Genomic DNA, 12,561 nt, shown 5'->3' with positions numbered 1-12,561 from the left:
CATTGAATTGGCAGGGGTCAAGTGTATGAGCTCATTCCGTCTTCGAGAACACCCGTTCGTGGACTGTGCCTGTATATGTGACTCTGCAAGACCACTAATGAATCGTGCGTGAATGTGTGACGGGCATCAATGGCATCAAGAACGAATCGCAAGGCTGCCTGAATCGATTTACGTGCCCGTGAAAAACACCACGTCGTCATCGTGCTTGTGTGTGTAAGGAGCCAAACTCAGCTAGGCCTCACTCCAACTTTGTGCTTGACTCGCTACCTCTCGAACACACCCAAAGACACCATCAAACTGCAGGCAAACCGCGAGCCACTCCACTCCTTTGCAGCGAACTTCGAATCATACACCGTCCTGAGAACGCCTTAATATCAGCAGCAGCGCGCGCCTGCGCCAACTCTCGAAAAAATGGCCGACCTCAGCGAGTTGTTTTCTCGCCTCAAGCAACAGAGCCACGAACAACCAGCGCCATCGCCAGCGCCAGCTGCACCGCCATCATACGAGCAGCCAGCAGCGTCATCGCCCTTCATTTCGCTGCCGCCGCACACTCTCAATTCTCAGCACGCGTCGAACGTCTTTGGTTCCGCCAATCCAGCACCAAACGCCGGCCCAGCAGCTGGATCTGACAATCGCACAAATAACCTGCTGAACCTGCTCAAGTTCAACGGCGGGTCAAGCCCGCAGCCGCAACAGCAATCTGAGACGGGCGCAATGGCGGGCCTTACGAATGTCACGGCGAATCGCCACGCTTCAGTTCACATCCCCGTCGCGCCACATCGGGAAGGCGTGCTTCCACGCCCTGAAGGTCGACCATTGTCTGCTGCGGACGTCATGGTTAACCTACAGCGCTCCTCTTCTGGCAACGCCGTGAGCCAACGCAACCTATCAGCACACAACGCTGAGGAGCTGAGATCGAAATCCAGCGGCAACCCGCAAGACTTTTTGCTCGGCTTGCTGAAGGGATCCAAAGCACAGACACCCTCAGCTACGCCGATCGCCCTACCAGAATCGCGGAATGGCAGGACACCCAATCCTCAAGCAGACGTTGATGATCTAGCGAAACAGTTTGGACAAGCCTCCGTTGGCTCGACGCAATCAGCACGGGAGTCCACCCCAGCACGCCAGTTTGGCAGCCCAGCCGCGAGCACCACCGCATTCGAGGCCCCTCCTACCAACAAGGCCTCCATGTTCAGCTACGTCAACCCTTTTGACCAATTGCACACCTCGTCACCGCTGAACAGATCTCGCACCCCGCAGCCAACGGAACAGACTGCCGCTCCGAGGAAGATTGAGATCCTGAAACACAATCGCAGTTCTTCATCCACGCAGAACGGTGACGCTTCTCAGCCAGCATCAAAGAGCAGGAAGGTTGATAGTGATACATCATCCGCCGAGATCAAGAGCGTGTCTAAGAAGCTCGAGAATGTGGGAGAAAAGGTGGAGCGACAGGTTGCACACGCGCTCAAGGCTGCTGACAGCCGAGAGCCATTGGTCAGCAGCGATGAGCGGATGAAGAAAGAGACTGCCAACAACGAAGATGTGGAGTCGAACTGGGAGAGCGCCGAGGACGATGGCAAAGCGGAGTACAAGGTGGAGGTGCACAACTTTCCTATGAAGCCCTTTGTGTCGATCCAGGTTCGCAGTCCCAAGCATGCCCGGCCGATAAGACAAGAGAACTTCATGGTCATTGCACAACTCAAGAAGGAATTCGACCAGATCGATCGCTCTCTCGTCACCGCCAGTCAGACACACATTGTCTACGCACAGGTCGCCACAAAGAAGGACAATGGTGGCTTCCGCATCATTCGACAAGACTCTGGCGATCATAAGCAAGTTTTCCGGTCGAGCGGTGAGCGCATTTTCAATGTTCAGCTTTGCTTGTCGAGCGAGTCGGGCAACGATGTGGAGACCGTGCTCGGAACTGGTGTGAATGGCTCCGTCTTCTGGACGTCGCTAGTCAAGTCACGAGGAGACTCTTTTGCGGACGACGATATTGAGGCTCGTGGCTTTGTGCTTCCAGCCGTGGCAACGCCCGAAGAGAATACCAGTGGATCACCAGTCAAGACACGTGCCAAGATGAGCTCCCGTCATACCGACTACTTCGCCATTGCACGTGGTAAACACATATTGCTCATCGCGCCACGAGTTGTGAAGAATCGCACATATACCGACGCTGCCACGCACCGAGTGGATAGCGAGAAGTACTTTGCAGAGCAGGGCCTGAGAATCAACACTGGAAAGGCCGGCAAAGACTTCTGTTTCTCAGAGGACGATACAGTCATAGTCAGCCTTGATAAGGTCGGGCGTTTCAAATTCTGGGACATTCGTGACCTCACCTCCCAGGCAGAGAAGAGAAGTTTCGGGTCTCAGACGCATGACCCCATCGAACTACGTGAGCCAATATGGCAGAACACTGCTATCACTTCTGGCAGCAAGCCCGATGAGAAGCCATCAGTGTCGTCAATCATGTTCCTCGACAAAGAGAAGCCGGTCAGCCGTGGTTCAGCACTTCGGTACATGATTGTCGGCTTCAAGCAGAACCACATCTTACAGCTTTGGGACCTCGGCCTCGGAAAAGCTGTGCAGGAGATCCGCTTGCCTCACGAGAAGGACAGTGACGGCATCTGTAGCTTGACGTATCACCCCAAGACTGGTATCGTCGCCATCGGCCATCCAACCCGCAACAGCATATACTTCCTGCACCTCAGCGCGCCAAAGTACAACATTCCTATCATGGATCAGGCTCGCTACATCAGCATGATCGCGAACAATGACCCAGTTCTGCCCAAGCCGGAGAGTACTGCTATTATGAGTGGACTTAGGGAGTTCTCTTTTGCCAAGGTGGGACAGCTCAGAAGCCTGGATATGCTGCGAACGCCAGTCGACAACGCCAGTGAGGCCGGCACGGCGGATGAGACCTTATTTGAGTTGTACATCATGCACTCTAAGGGTTCTGTTGGTATCAGCGTGAAGCGCGCCGATCTAGGCTGGGATCTGCACAACAAGATGGTCAACCCTAAAGATGCACTCAAGGAGGGCGTCATTGAGATGCGAGAGCTCAACTTACCAAAGCAGGCTCATTCTCCGACAGGACGCTCCGAGCGCGACGCTACTGCTAACAAGCAGTCTACGAGGTCTACAATCTCCAGCAGGACTGAAGCACCGAAGGCCGCGCCGGCGCCAGAGGCTGTCAAGCGGGAAAATATGCCATCCCCAACGCCTCGTTCTCATGCAAACCCACCACGGATGAACTCGCCCGAGCCACCTAGCAAGCCGTTGCCGCAAATTCCTGTCAACCCGCCACTGATCACGGCCGACTCGTACAGCCACGCCGCGCTGCGTGCCAAATCGCCAGCTGGCAGCAAATCCAGCGAAGAGGTTCCACGCAGTGTCATCGTCTCCCCGAAGGCGAGAGAGGCTGCCGTAGCGAATGCTTCACACGCCTCCACGCAGGCGAATGCGCCGATTGCTGAAGCTGGCGACTATCAGAGTGTGTTGACGAAGCAATTCGACTCTCTGTATCAGCGCATCGAGTCCGACAAACGTGTGCATGACGCCGCTGCTGGTGCTAAGCAGGACGCCCTGCTTCGCCTGGTGTCATCGACGCTCACCGAGAACGTCGATCGCAGCCTCAGCAGCATCATCGCCACCCGCATCGAGAAGGATGTGATCCCCACTCTGACAGAAGTGACCAGCAAGGTTGTTGACCGCAAGATCGCCGAATCCCTTCCGCCACAGCTCAATGCCAGCGTGGCTGCTGCAATGAAGGCCAACCTGTCAAGCACTCTCCAGCAAGCACTCCAAGACAAGGAGGTTCACAAGGCCATCTCTGACTTGACCGCTACACAAGTCGCCCAGCGAGTCCAGCAGCAGGTTTCTGCAATGCTACAAAAGCAGCTACCAGATATGACGACCAAAGCAGCGCAGAAGATGATCGGGGACCTGGAGAGCAAATTCAATCAGCACCGCAACTCTTCCGAGGCGCAGCGGCAACAGGACAGCCTCAAAATTGAGGAACTATCTGGTATTGTCCGCAGCCTCTCTGCCACCCTTCAAGGCATGGCTGCCAGCCAGACGGCGTTCCAGGAGCAAATCATGAAGTTGCAGCGTGAAGCACGCTCTGGCCGTGGGGACCACACGAGATCTGCTGCGTCCTCCCCTCCGGCCGACCAACAGGCTCCACCTGAGCCTGAAGATTTTGAGATCAATAATATGACACAGCTACTGGTGGATGGCAAGTATGAAGAAGCCACCATTCAGGTAAACCTAGCATAACTCGCTCGACTTGACACATTCACTAACACAATCCTCTAGTGGATCTCATCTGACCGACAAGCCGAGATCTTCGACAAGCTCTTCGTGCGTGTGAACCCGACCTATCTATCTCGATTGTCGCCTCTCGTTGCCCTCACCGTCTCTGCTGCTATCACTTCCAGCTTCGAGTCGTACGTGGTGGAACGTTTGGACTGGTTGTATCGCGTGCTTCAGCAAATTGACATTCGCAACGAAGACATTTTGGACGTGGCCCCAAAGATCATGGATGTCCTCCAGCAGCGTCTCTCAGGCGCGTACATGGCCATCTCAGAGGCTTCTCCTAGCGATCCTACTCTGAGAACCATTAGCAACCTTAGCAAGCAGGTTCAGGAGATCCGCCGCGTCGCACAGTGACTGGCGGTTGCATCTAGAAAAGGCTTGGGCTTAATGGTCTGAATGTGCAACATTCGGCTCACAAGGCTCACAGAGGTCTCTTCAAACTTTGCAACGGCTCTGCCAACTCAATGGCTGGGGATGCCCCAGCAAATGGCGTTCGTGGTGGAGCAGAAAACATGCAGCCACGGAAGCAGTCTACGTGACCACGACTTGTGTACTACTATATCAAGCGATTCGGAACAAACTGTACAGTCTGGCCCATACTGAGCCGGCAAATTGTATCATAAAAGTAATTCGAAGGCTGTCACAATAGCGGTTTATAGATAATTCATCTTGTTATTAAAAGCATCGACAATCTCTCTCGCAGCTTGCACAATCTCCAGTGCTCCGGGACTATCACTGTGGCAGCACAAGGAGACATCATGTTGCCCAATGGGGAGCTCGACTTCCTCTCCCGTCACCGCCGTCACCGAGCTGTTTTCCACTTGACTCGAGACATGTTTGTGCACTTCTTCGGCAGTCCAAGGCTTCTTCTTCCGATCAATCACTAATCTCCCATCTGCAGAATACTTGACATCGCCATACCTGTACGTTGTCGTGATTCATATCAGTCAGAAAGTCTTTTTTTCTTTTTCCTTTTTTTCCTTTTCTTTTATGACAAACACAAGAGCAAAGACTTTGCCCCCATGAAGAGACTCTCTACTCATGCAAAAAAGGTACATGTACACAAAAAGAGAAAGACAAAGAGAAAGACAAAGAGAAAGAGAAAGAGTAGATAGAACTCACAACTCCGCCGTAAACGGCAACCCCATCTCTTTCGCCACTTCTTCATGAAACGTCCCCGCTAATCCAAACACTCTTGTCCCCGGAGGCACGCCTGCGTAGACGGCGCGACAAATCTCTCGGTCGCGATACATCATGCCGTAGAGGATACCGTGGGGTTTGACGTGATTGAGGGAGAGGTCAAAGGCGGAGAGGAAGGCTTGTAAGGCGCCGATTTGGTAGCGTGTTATTGCGGTTAATTCTTCTGAGGACATTTTGATTTCGCGTCGACCGAAACCTGTGAAGGAGGTGGGGAGTGAACCGGGAGTGTTAAAATGATTGGCTTTTGTGTTTGCTGCTTATGCTTGGAGGAGGGAGGAAATGTGGTGCGTCTACATACCTTGAATGTCTGGAAGGCCGGGATGGGCGCCTATGAGGATGTTGTGTTGTTTGCATTTCAGGACGGTCTCTTGCATGATGAGCGGATCGCCGGCGTGGAACTATTGCGGTTGGTGATACTAATCATGAGCCCGTTCGTGTGTGGTGAGAGGTTTGAATGATTGTCATCACTTACACCGCATGCGATGTTGGCATGGTCGATGAGAGGGATCAACTCGTCGTCTGGCCCGGCTTTGAAGTTGCCGTAGCCTTCACCGAGATCGACGTTGATGTGCACTTTCTTCTGGATGGGGGCCATGGTGTGGCGATGCTCTGGCTTGTAAGAGAATAGTGGATGAGGAGGAGTGAGACTACTAGAACTACCGCTGGTTGACTGAAGGTACCAGGTAAGAATGGAAGTGAGAAAGGACGTAGTACTACCGGACTCGTATTGTGAAAGTGATAGGCGTGAGAAGCGGAATTATACTTGGCCGTGCCTGGTTTCTGGTATGGATGCCCCTCGTTGCGAACGAGGAGGAGGATAATGTGATGCTTATCAGTGGGACAGCAGCTCCCGAGAGCTCCTCATCAACCTGGACGCGGGCCTACGGCATTCGGTTGGCACAGCAGCGGGGACTTGTTCAGAGTCACGACCAAATACATCTGCTGGACGAAAGAGGAAGAAAAAGAAGAAGTGATGCCGATGTGAAGAACGCACAAGCAACATGAACATGGAGAAAGTCAAGAAGATCCTCATCGCCAATCGAGGAGAAATTTGTGCGTATGGCCTCGACTGCCGAAAGTGGATGACATAGAGCACAAGTTCTACATTTCTTGGCACAGCACTGACAGCGGCGGCGACGTATTCAGGCGTCCGCATCATCAGAACTGCGAAGAGACTCGGGATCCAGACTGTGTCCATCTACACTTCTGCGGATGCAGCATCACTCCACGTCTCCGACGCTGACGAGGCGGTTCTGCTTCCGACTCTCCAGAGCTATACCGATGGCGACAAGATCATAGAAATTGCAAAGGAGCAAGGCTGCGATACCATCATTCCTGGCTACGGCTTTCTCTCAGAGAATGCCGCATTTGCAAAGGCCGTCAGTGATGCAGGCCTAGCATGGGTGGGGTATGTGGAAGGATGCTGCTCTCTCAATGTCAAGGCGAATGATGTACTGAAATATTGACAATCACTTATAGGCCCAATGAAGACGCCATCAAGGCTTTCGGCATCAAACACACGGCCCGTGATCTGGCCAAGAAGTCCGGTGTACCCATTGTGCCCGGTACGGAAGGCTTAGTCGAGAACGAAGATGACGCTGTTAAGCAGAGCGAAACGCTGGGCTATCCGGTGATGCTCAAGATCACTGCTGGTGGTGGTGGCAGCGGTACGATCATTTCTGAAAACTAACCACACGTGGCATGCTAATCGATGCAGGTCTCATCACATGCCAGAATGCCGAACAGGTGAGAGACGGCTTCAAAAAAGCACAATCTCGTGGTCAGGCTCTCTTCAAGGACTCTGGTGTCTTCATCGAGCGCTTCTACCCAGAGGCACATCACATTGAAGTCCAGATCTTTGGCAACGGACTCGGCCAGGCTGTTCACTTTGGAGAGCGCGAGTGCTCAATTCAGAGACGACATCAGAAAGGTAGGCTTCATCTCGCTATTATAGAGTGAGAGGTATTGCTAATAGCATCTAGTCATCGAGGAGTGTCCAAGTCCATTTGTCGAGAAGCATCCGGGGCTACGGGACAAGATCTGTAGTGCTGCGGTCCGTCTTGCTGAATCAGTCAAGTATGGATCGGCTGGGACTGTCGAGTTCTTAGTAGACGATGAGACTGCCGAGTTCTTCTTCTTGGAGATGAACACGCGACTCCAGGTGGAGCATCCGATCACAGAGGCTTGCTATGATATTGACCTCGTTGAGCTGATGCTGAAGCAAGCTGATGCACAGCTCGCCGGACATGGCGGCCTCTCGGCAGATTATCTCAAATCTCTACAGCGGACGGGCCCCTTTGGTGCTGCTATTGAAGCCAGAGTGTACGCGGAAAACGTGCTTCGAGACTATGCGCCTTCCCCTGGTCTCCTAACAGAAGTCTACTGGGCAGAACTGCAGAACGCACGAGTTGACACATGGGTGAGAACGGGACTTCGAATCTCGCCCAACTATGATCCATTGATCGCAAAAGGTACCCACCGCCGTCAGCAAATCGTTGGTGCAGTATGCTAATGTCAAGGTAGTCATAAATCATGCCAAGACTCGCGAAGCAGCCAGGAAGGGCCTATGTCAGCTACTTTCTCGCTCGATAGTTAGCGGGCCGCCCATCAACTTGGACTTCCTCGCCAACATCGTTCAAAGTGATGTCTTCCAGTCCGGGCGTACCATTACCTCTTTCTTGCAAAGCTTCGTATACGAGCCTTGCGTGATCGATGTGGTTTCGGCCGGTGCGTATACATTGGTGCAGGACTTGGAAGGTCGGCCCACTATCGGAAAAGGCATTCCTCGTAGTGGCGCGATGGACCCAATTGCATTGTCTGTTGGAAACGCCCTCGTGGGTAACCCACGTGGACAAGAAGGACTGGAGATTACACTATCTGGTCCAGAGCTCAAATTCCATGGCGCCGCGGTTATAGCATTGACTGGAGCGCCTATCGAGGCGAAATTGGATGGTGATGACCTACCAATGTGGACGCGTAAACATATCAAGCGCGGGCAAGTCCTGAAGATTGGTAAGACCACAGCGGGAGGCTGTCGTAGCTACCTGGCTGTGTACGGCGGGTTCCCGTCAGTCGCAGAATACTTTGGCAGCAAATCGACATCGCCCATTGTCGCTATTGGTGGCTACCAAGGACGACAGTTAGCCCCCGGTGACCAGCTCAGCCTAGTCAAGGAAATACCATCGACGCTCGGCGGCCATCCCAGCGTGCCTGAGTCGTTGCGACCTCAGTACAGCTCCCCGTGGGTGATCAATGCCTTGCCTGGTCCACACGAAGAGGGCTACCTTACGGAAGAGGACATCGAGATGCTGTATAGCACAGATTGGAAAGTATCTCACAATGCAAGCAGGAGTGCTATCAGGCTCGTGGGACCGGTCCCCAAATGGGCGCGAGCAGACGGTGGCGAGGGCGGGTCGCATCCTTCGAACCTCGTCGAGTACGGCTACTCGTGCGGTTCGCTGAACTGGACTGGAGACGAAGGATGTATCTTTGCCCTGGACTGTCCGAACTTTGGTGGCTTTGTCAGCTCTGCCACATGCATTCGAGCAGATTACTACAAATTAGGCCAACTCAAAGCAGGCGATACGTTACGATATCAGCGCGTATCTCTGCAAGAAGCCCTGGCCCTTCGTCAGAATGTCACCGACTACATCGAGGGCATCAGTAAGGCTATTGTGACTGGCAATTTCGACCCCGTGCAGCCTCTCCGGCCAAGCTTCGAAGCTAGTGGTAAATACGGCAAGGCGGTATTGTGGGAGCGTGCAGCGTCCGGAACCCAGCCTCAAGTGCGCTATCGTCAAGCCGGCGACGACTACGTGCTGGTGGAGTATGGCAATGAGCAGTTTGATCTCAACTATCGATGCCGAGTCACTGCTCTGGAGAAAGCCATCACTGCACCAACTGCTCCAGAATGGCTCAAAAGCAGTCTCGTTACTACCGTCGGCGGCTGCACTTCGCTCGCCATATGCTACAATGGAGCGAGCATGAATCGCGAAGAGCTCCTCACGCATCTCCAAGCTCTCGAAGACGCAATCGGAGACCTCAGCAAGACCAAAGTGCCCTGTCGACGCTTCCGATTACCGCTCTCCTTTGAAAGCAAAGAACAAACCGAAGCCACCAAGCGGTACATGGAAACGCAACGGCCCCACGCCCCCTATCTGCCGGATAATCTCGACTTTGTGGCGAGAAACAATGCGTTCACACCGGAACAGCTGAAGCACAATATGCTCAATGGAGACCACATGGCCGTTCTTGTCGGCTTCTTCTGCGGAAATACCGTCTCTCTGCCCGTCGATCCGCGGAAACGCATGTCGTCGCCCAAAGCGAATCCCAGTCGGGTCTTTACGCCCGAAGGAACTTTTGGCTGGGGTGGTTCTTGCGGAAGTATCTATCCCGTTGATTCACCGGGAGGGTATCAAATGCTTGGACGAACCATACCATGTAAGTACAAAATCCACATCAACAATATTGAATACCATCGTCCCAGCCTTCACCTCCCCCCAAAAAAAAACAATCAAATACTAACAAAAGGAAAAAAAAACTCAGGTTTCGACCCCTACGGCTACAAAACCTCCTTCTCCCCAACCCGCCCCTGGCTCTTCCAAGACTTCGACCTCCTCACCTTCCACGCCGTCAGCGAAGCCGAACTCACCACCTCCATCGCCCTCTTCCACGCAGGAAAATACGAATTCTCCTGGACGCCCGCCGAATTCGACATGGCAGCCCACAACGACCTCCTGACCAGCACAGCCGCCGAAGTCGCCGCCATTCGCGCAGAACAACGACGTGTGCAAGAAGAAATGATTCGTGCGGAAAAGTCATCTCTGGCGAAATGGAGAGAGGAAAAGGGGAAGAGGGCGCAGGCGGATGAGGGGCAGGTCGAGTCTTTGTTAAGGGACCCAGGGGTGAAGCTGATTGAGGCGCCCGTGGATGCGAATGTCTGGAAGGTGGAGGTCAAAGAAGGGGATGTGATTAGGCGGAATTCAGTGGTGGTGATTTTGGAGGCGATGAAGTTGGAGATTAATGTTTGTGTGCCGGATGATGGTGATGGTGGCAGTGAGGTGGTGGTGGAAAAGGTGTTGGTGGAGCCTGGGGAGACGATTCGAGCGGGGGGAAGGATTGCTCTGGTGAGGATGAAGTGATAACGTGCACTCTTCGGGGTGAGATTTGATGAGAATATGGCATTTTTGTACGCAGACTGAGTACCTAGATGTCCATTTGTGAAATTTGCATAACGTTATGTTGATGACCATAATCGAGGCAGGACGGGAGACGGCTAGCGGGCCGATGTCACATCCCTCCTCTCCTCTGCTCTGCTCTGCTCTCCCACTGACAAAAGACGGGCGAAGAGGACAAGAAGTGTCCGAGAACATGCAATAATCAATCAATACGTATAGCAATCATCATGGATTGAATTATTTCTTCCCTGGTTGCTCAATCCATCCCACTCTATCTACCACCGCAACCATTGTACCTACGGCAACTGCTTGGACGGCATCTGAAGGATACGACCTCCCATCAGATGATAGCATGAAGATATACCATGAACCTCCATCTACAGTCTCACCCTGGCATCGGCTCCCATCGCCCTCAACATCTCCCGAGATACGTTCTCGCCAGAGCACAATGCGCCCTCCATGTACCCTTTCCACTCGGTAGCATACTCTGTGCCGCAGAAGTGGATGTTACCAACAGCCTTTCCATACACATCCGCATGCTTGGTCAAGTGTGTCAAGCTGGTAATGGGTACTAGCGCCCCTTTGGAGAATTCTTCATGCTTCCAGATCTGATCGAACATCTCGATGGGCTTCCACACCTCGGATTCTGGACCTGCTTTGAACACGGCGGCCAATTGCTTCAAGATGCGTGCTCGTCGCTCATGAGGAGCTAGTGTAGACCATGTGCGCCCGAAGTTCCCGTTCACGAAGCACGTGAGACAGTAAAGGCCTACTTCGTCGACACTCGTGTCACGTGCCAGTGGACTGGGGCCAACATAACTCATGAAGAAGCCGTTGTAGGACGACGCCCTCCACCACGGCGTGTCGTAACAAACAATCATCTTGTTGTAGTCACCCATGGTGGCTGCATCTGCCAGCTCTGACAATCCCACCGGCAAAGGCGGTGATATAGTCAGATCCCGGTACATTGTGCTCGGGATTGAAATGACGACTCTCCTGGCTTTGAACACAGTCCCTGTTCTCGTCGTCACGACGACATGCGAGCGGCTGTCGTCGATGGACTTCACGGGCGAGGACAAGTACACGTTTTGTGTGCCGACCAGCTCGTGGAGTCCATGGGCGATAGACTGAGTGCCTGCTGAGAGTCAGCTCTGTACCGCCTGAGGAGGGTTCGACGTTGCTCACCGCGATGGAGACGTTGGAAGTTTCCTCCACTCTTGTCATCTGCTCGAATTGACAGCAGACCCTTGTTGCGTCTGCAGTAATCGATAAAGAAGGCTGCTGATTCTTCTGTAGACTCTACGCCGTGCATGACGCGTACCCACAGGTTTACCATTTGGATCGTCTTGTCTGTTCCTCCCAGGTTCCGAACATATTGGTCGAGGCTGATGGCATCGTCCTCTGGCTTTGCTTTCTCCGGCCTAAGTGATTCGGCCTGAATGTGATCGCGGACGAACTCGAGGGTCTTTTTCTCCGCTGTAGTGAACTGTCTGGTCAGCCTTGAGGCCGAGTATCGCTAGAACTAGCGCTATTCTGAAAACTTACATCTGGTGTAATCCCGTATGGGAACTCGACTTGCTCCCGCTCATTGACCTGAATGACGGCAGTGTGGCCCAGACGCTGTTCGACGCGCTTCAAGTTCCAGCGCTCGAGATAGCGGGATATCCGAGGCTGGGTTTGGTCATTGACCCAAGCTGCTCCAAGATCCGCGACACCACGGCCAGAAGCCAAGGGTACAGACCATACTTTCCCTCCCACACGATCTCTGGCTTCAAGCACGGCCACTGCAAGGCCGGCTTCTTGTAATGATCGAGCGGCTTGCAGGCCAGCGAGGCCAGCGCCAATCACTATCGCATCCAGCATATCT

General features: G+C 53.4%; 4 protein-coding genes across 4 annotated transcripts; 2 read left to right on the top strand and 2 right to left on the bottom strand.

Annotated features, from left to right (window-relative positions):
- The first annotated feature begins 309 nt into the window (after positions 1 to 309).
- On the top strand, positions 310 to 6,147 carry SEPMUDRAFT_124135 (uncharacterized protein). Its single transcript, XM_016901887.1, has 5 exons — positions 310 to 4,263; positions 4,318 to 5,238; positions 5,440 to 5,713; positions 5,816 to 5,915; positions 5,990 to 6,147. The coding sequence occupies exons 1-2, from the start codon at positions 412 to 414 to the stop codon at positions 4,669 to 4,671; spliced, it is 4,206 nt and encodes a 1,401-aa protein (XP_016764120.1). The 5' UTR covers positions 310 to 411; the 3' UTR covers positions 4,672 to 5,238; positions 5,440 to 5,713; positions 5,816 to 5,915; positions 5,990 to 6,147.
- On the bottom strand, positions 4,971 to 6,112 carry SEPMUDRAFT_38762 (LamB/YcsF; the record flags this gene model as incomplete). Its single annotated transcript, XM_016908718.1, has 4 exons — positions 4,971 to 5,238; positions 5,440 to 5,713; positions 5,816 to 5,915; positions 5,990 to 6,112. The coding sequence occupies 4 exons, from the start codon at positions 6,110 to 6,112 to the stop codon at positions 4,971 to 4,973; spliced, it is 765 nt and encodes a 254-aa protein (XP_016764121.1).
- A 377-nt stretch (positions 6,148 to 6,524) lies between the features above and the next one.
- Positions 6,525 to 10,763, top strand: SEPMUDRAFT_61442 (pyruvate carboxylase subunit A; the record flags this gene model as incomplete). The annotated part of the gene is made up of 7 exons (XM_016909562.1): positions 6,525 to 6,570; positions 6,664 to 6,925; positions 6,997 to 7,184; positions 7,235 to 7,447; positions 7,500 to 7,988; positions 8,041 to 9,957; positions 10,063 to 10,763. 7 exons carry the CDS (start codon positions 6,525 to 6,527, stop codon positions 10,656 to 10,658), a joined length of 3,711 nt encoding a protein of 1,236 aa, XP_016764119.1. The 3' UTR covers positions 10,659 to 10,763.
- A 168-nt stretch (positions 10,764 to 10,931) lies between these two features.
- SEPMUDRAFT_139633 (FAD/NAD(P)-binding domain-containing protein) lies at positions 10,932 to 12,557 on the bottom strand (the record flags this gene model as incomplete). The annotated part of the gene is made up of 4 exons (XM_016902910.1): positions 10,932 to 10,949; positions 11,084 to 11,829; positions 11,880 to 12,180; positions 12,240 to 12,557. The coding sequence occupies 4 exons, from the start codon at positions 12,555 to 12,557 to the stop codon at positions 10,932 to 10,934; spliced, it is 1,383 nt and encodes a 460-aa protein (XP_016764118.1).
- Positions 12,558 to 12,561: the final 4 nt, after the last annotated feature.

Source organism: Sphaerulina musiva (genome assembly GCF_000320565.1).
Source record: "Sphaerulina musiva SO2202 unplaced genomic scaffold SEPMUscaffold_2, whole genome shotgun sequence".
Taxonomy (NCBI): Eukaryota; Fungi; Ascomycota; class Dothideomycetes; order Mycosphaerellales; family Mycosphaerellaceae; genus Sphaerulina; species Sphaerulina musiva.
The sequence above is the reverse complement of the archived record's forward strand: the minus strand, read 5'-3'. Positions and strand labels throughout refer to the sequence as shown.

Excerpts from the sequence above, each read along its gene's own strand:
- SEPMUDRAFT_124135 (XM_016901887.1), top strand. The coding sequence starts at position 412 with ATGGCCGACCTCAGCGAGTTGTTTTCTCGCCTCAAGCAACAGAGCCAC. Across the intron at positions 4,264-4,317 it reads ATGAAGAAGCCACCATTCAG|TGGATCTCATCTGACCGACA; the intron begins GTAAACCTAGCA and ends ACAATCCTCTAG.